Consider the following 2,373-nt stretch of genomic DNA (forward strand, 5'->3'; position numbering starts at 1 on the left):
CGCAGTCTTCAGCGCAGGCTGCGCTGAAGGGAAAGGCTGTGGTGTATTTCAACAGCCCGCAGGGGAACGGGCACGCCACATTTTTCATCGATGTCTAACATCGTCAGTAAACATGACTGAACAAACATGACTGAACTGATTTCAGAATAACACCACTGAATAAATAGACGCTTCAGGAGTTCCTCTGATTAAGGCATTTCTTCCAGCACATGAATCCAGAGGTGGTTTTTCTGTCCCGTACCACTTACCTCAGCACATAGTTGACACAGACAATACACTGAGGCTGTAGGTTGCGGGTGTTGTAAATCACCGTCCCTTGAGTCTCCAGCCACACGTATCCCCCGTGCTTGGCGAGCATACGGTACTGCCCCGTCACGACTTGACCCTTTGTACACACTGAGGAGAGGGGGCAGAGAGAGAGAAGTGATGCAGCAGGATGGCAGCGCACGAGACGCAACACTTGGTTGAAATAAACCCGCTTCTGCGTTTCCATTATGCTCAAACTGCACAAAGATGGCTGCGAGCAAGGATGCTTTAACCTGGGGAGAATTCAGCCGTTTTAAACAGAAAAGGGCTGCTCGTTGCAGGGTTCCACTCAAGACTGGAAATTTGAGTTCTTGAGATGGTCTGAGAATTCAGAGTGTGGGATTTTAAAAATGTTATATCACATCCCTGCCCTCAGAACAGTGCCTGCTGCCTGCCTTTTTCTTGAGAGTCCCTGTTCTAGAAGTGCCTCAGTTTGGGCTCCCGAGTTGAGCTGCAGAAAAGTGAATTTATTTAGGAGACTATTTAATAGCTTCCTTATCTAGGTCGTGGAGCCAGACAATTTAAAAGCTACACTCACACAAAAATCTAACAGTCTCGTGGTTTAAATCTGTACCTATGTCTTTTTATACCTCGGAGTCAGGAGCAGGAGCAGTCGACACCACAAACCAAGTGAAGGTGTCACTAGCACAGCACGGGGCTGAAGAGGTAACGCCACTCGTTAAAAAAAGTACCCAACTCACAGACGGTAACTGGGACTCTTCTGCCTGGGAGGAAAACTAAAGGTGAGCTGCTGTCCTCCTCTGTCTGCCTGAACAGCGGTGTCCCCTGCCACAGCTGGAGTTCAGCCACCTAGGAGGAGCCAAGGCCCATGTGACAAATCAAATCATGTTTATTTAAGCTGAAATGTTGGTTTGAACTGGCCGATGTTTCAGGTTTAAAGCTTCAGCGAGATGTTTAAGGGTGGAATCCTCCCCCCCTCCCTATTTTGTAATATTTGAAGAGAATGAGTTCTCGGTGTCGAGCGCTGGACTTTTGGAGATGTGAATTTTTGTGATGTCCTGAATATTGTCACTGTTGTCAGTTGAGAATTATTGATCAGTGGCAATAAAACTGGGAGGGAGTATCGAGCAGTACTCCTGCTGGTAGGTAAGTATGTGTAAGCAGACAGAGTTGCACTGAGCAGAGGAGCGGGAAGCGGCTCAGGGAAACCTCTGACCACGCTGGCAGCCTTCCCTTTTGAACAGCTTTTACACCTGAGGACAGCGTGCCACCAAACTAATGCCCGAAAAAAGATGCAGTTCAATGCAGTGAGGCTGGAAACTTGGTTCTGCAGCCGTTGTACAGAAAAATTCCTGGTGGAAGTTACCAGAAGCTGTTTATTAACTGCCAGTCTCTCCTACATCTGCACCGTACAAACGTACCCATCCAGGCCTGGGAAATGCAAAAACTGTTCTGCAGATACTTGTTGCTGTGTTTATCCTTCTGTCCCTGAAGCTTGTTTTCTTCCTAGGAGTATTTAATCACCCTTCATTTAATTTATTTAGACAAAGTAGAACATTACTTTTATTGATTAAATACTTCTGGTGAACAGAATCAAAAGGCTTTCCTTTCAAAGTGTTTTAGCCACTGGACGGTTCTGCTCTGCTTGTGAAACATAATTACCCTGCTTCCTAATCACCAGCTCATCAATAAGAGTCACAGTGGAGGCGCCTGGTACTTTACAAAGAAGCTTTTTACTGCTTTAATCTTTTTTATTATTATTAGTCAAAGCATGTCGTGTTCTGATATAATAAAGGACAGCAGGATCCCTCCCCAGGGTAGTCTCATAAATTACTAATACGCTCATAGCTGCTGACTTTGTTAGCAGTGCTGCACTGAAGCAGGTCACTGGGTGAACTCCTTTTTTTTTTTAAATATATTTTACCTATATCTTTACAGAACTAGTAACACCTCAGTGACGTAGACTCCAGTTTATTCCTTATCTCTGGGTGGAGAAGGAGAGGGATGAATTTAATTGAACACCAAATTTGGTTTTTAATTGCGGAGACACTTGAGGACTGTGTCGAGGTGTGCTGGGTGCTGCCAGGGGCAGGGGCCGCCGGGCAC

The 2,373-nt window shown here is 45.8% G+C and overlaps 1 protein-coding gene across 1 annotated transcript in view; it reads right to left on the reverse strand.

Moving 5' to 3' along the window:
- The window catches only part of EPAS1 (endothelial PAS domain protein 1), a 31,883-nt gene that overhangs the window by 7,132 nt on the left and 22,378 nt on the right, over window positions 1-2,373 (reverse strand). The window contains exon 7 of the mRNA XM_010140070.1: window positions 249-396. Coding sequence (XP_010138372.1) covers window positions 249-396 — 148 coding nt within the window. The remainder of the gene's footprint in view (window positions 1-248; window positions 397-2,373) is intronic.

This window comes from Buceros rhinoceros, unplaced genomic scaffold (genome assembly GCF_000710305.1).
Source record: "Buceros rhinoceros silvestris isolate BGI_N320 unplaced genomic scaffold, ASM71030v1 scaffold2237, whole genome shotgun sequence".
Taxonomy (NCBI): domain Eukaryota; kingdom Metazoa; phylum Chordata; class Aves; order Bucerotiformes; family Bucerotidae; genus Buceros; species Buceros rhinoceros.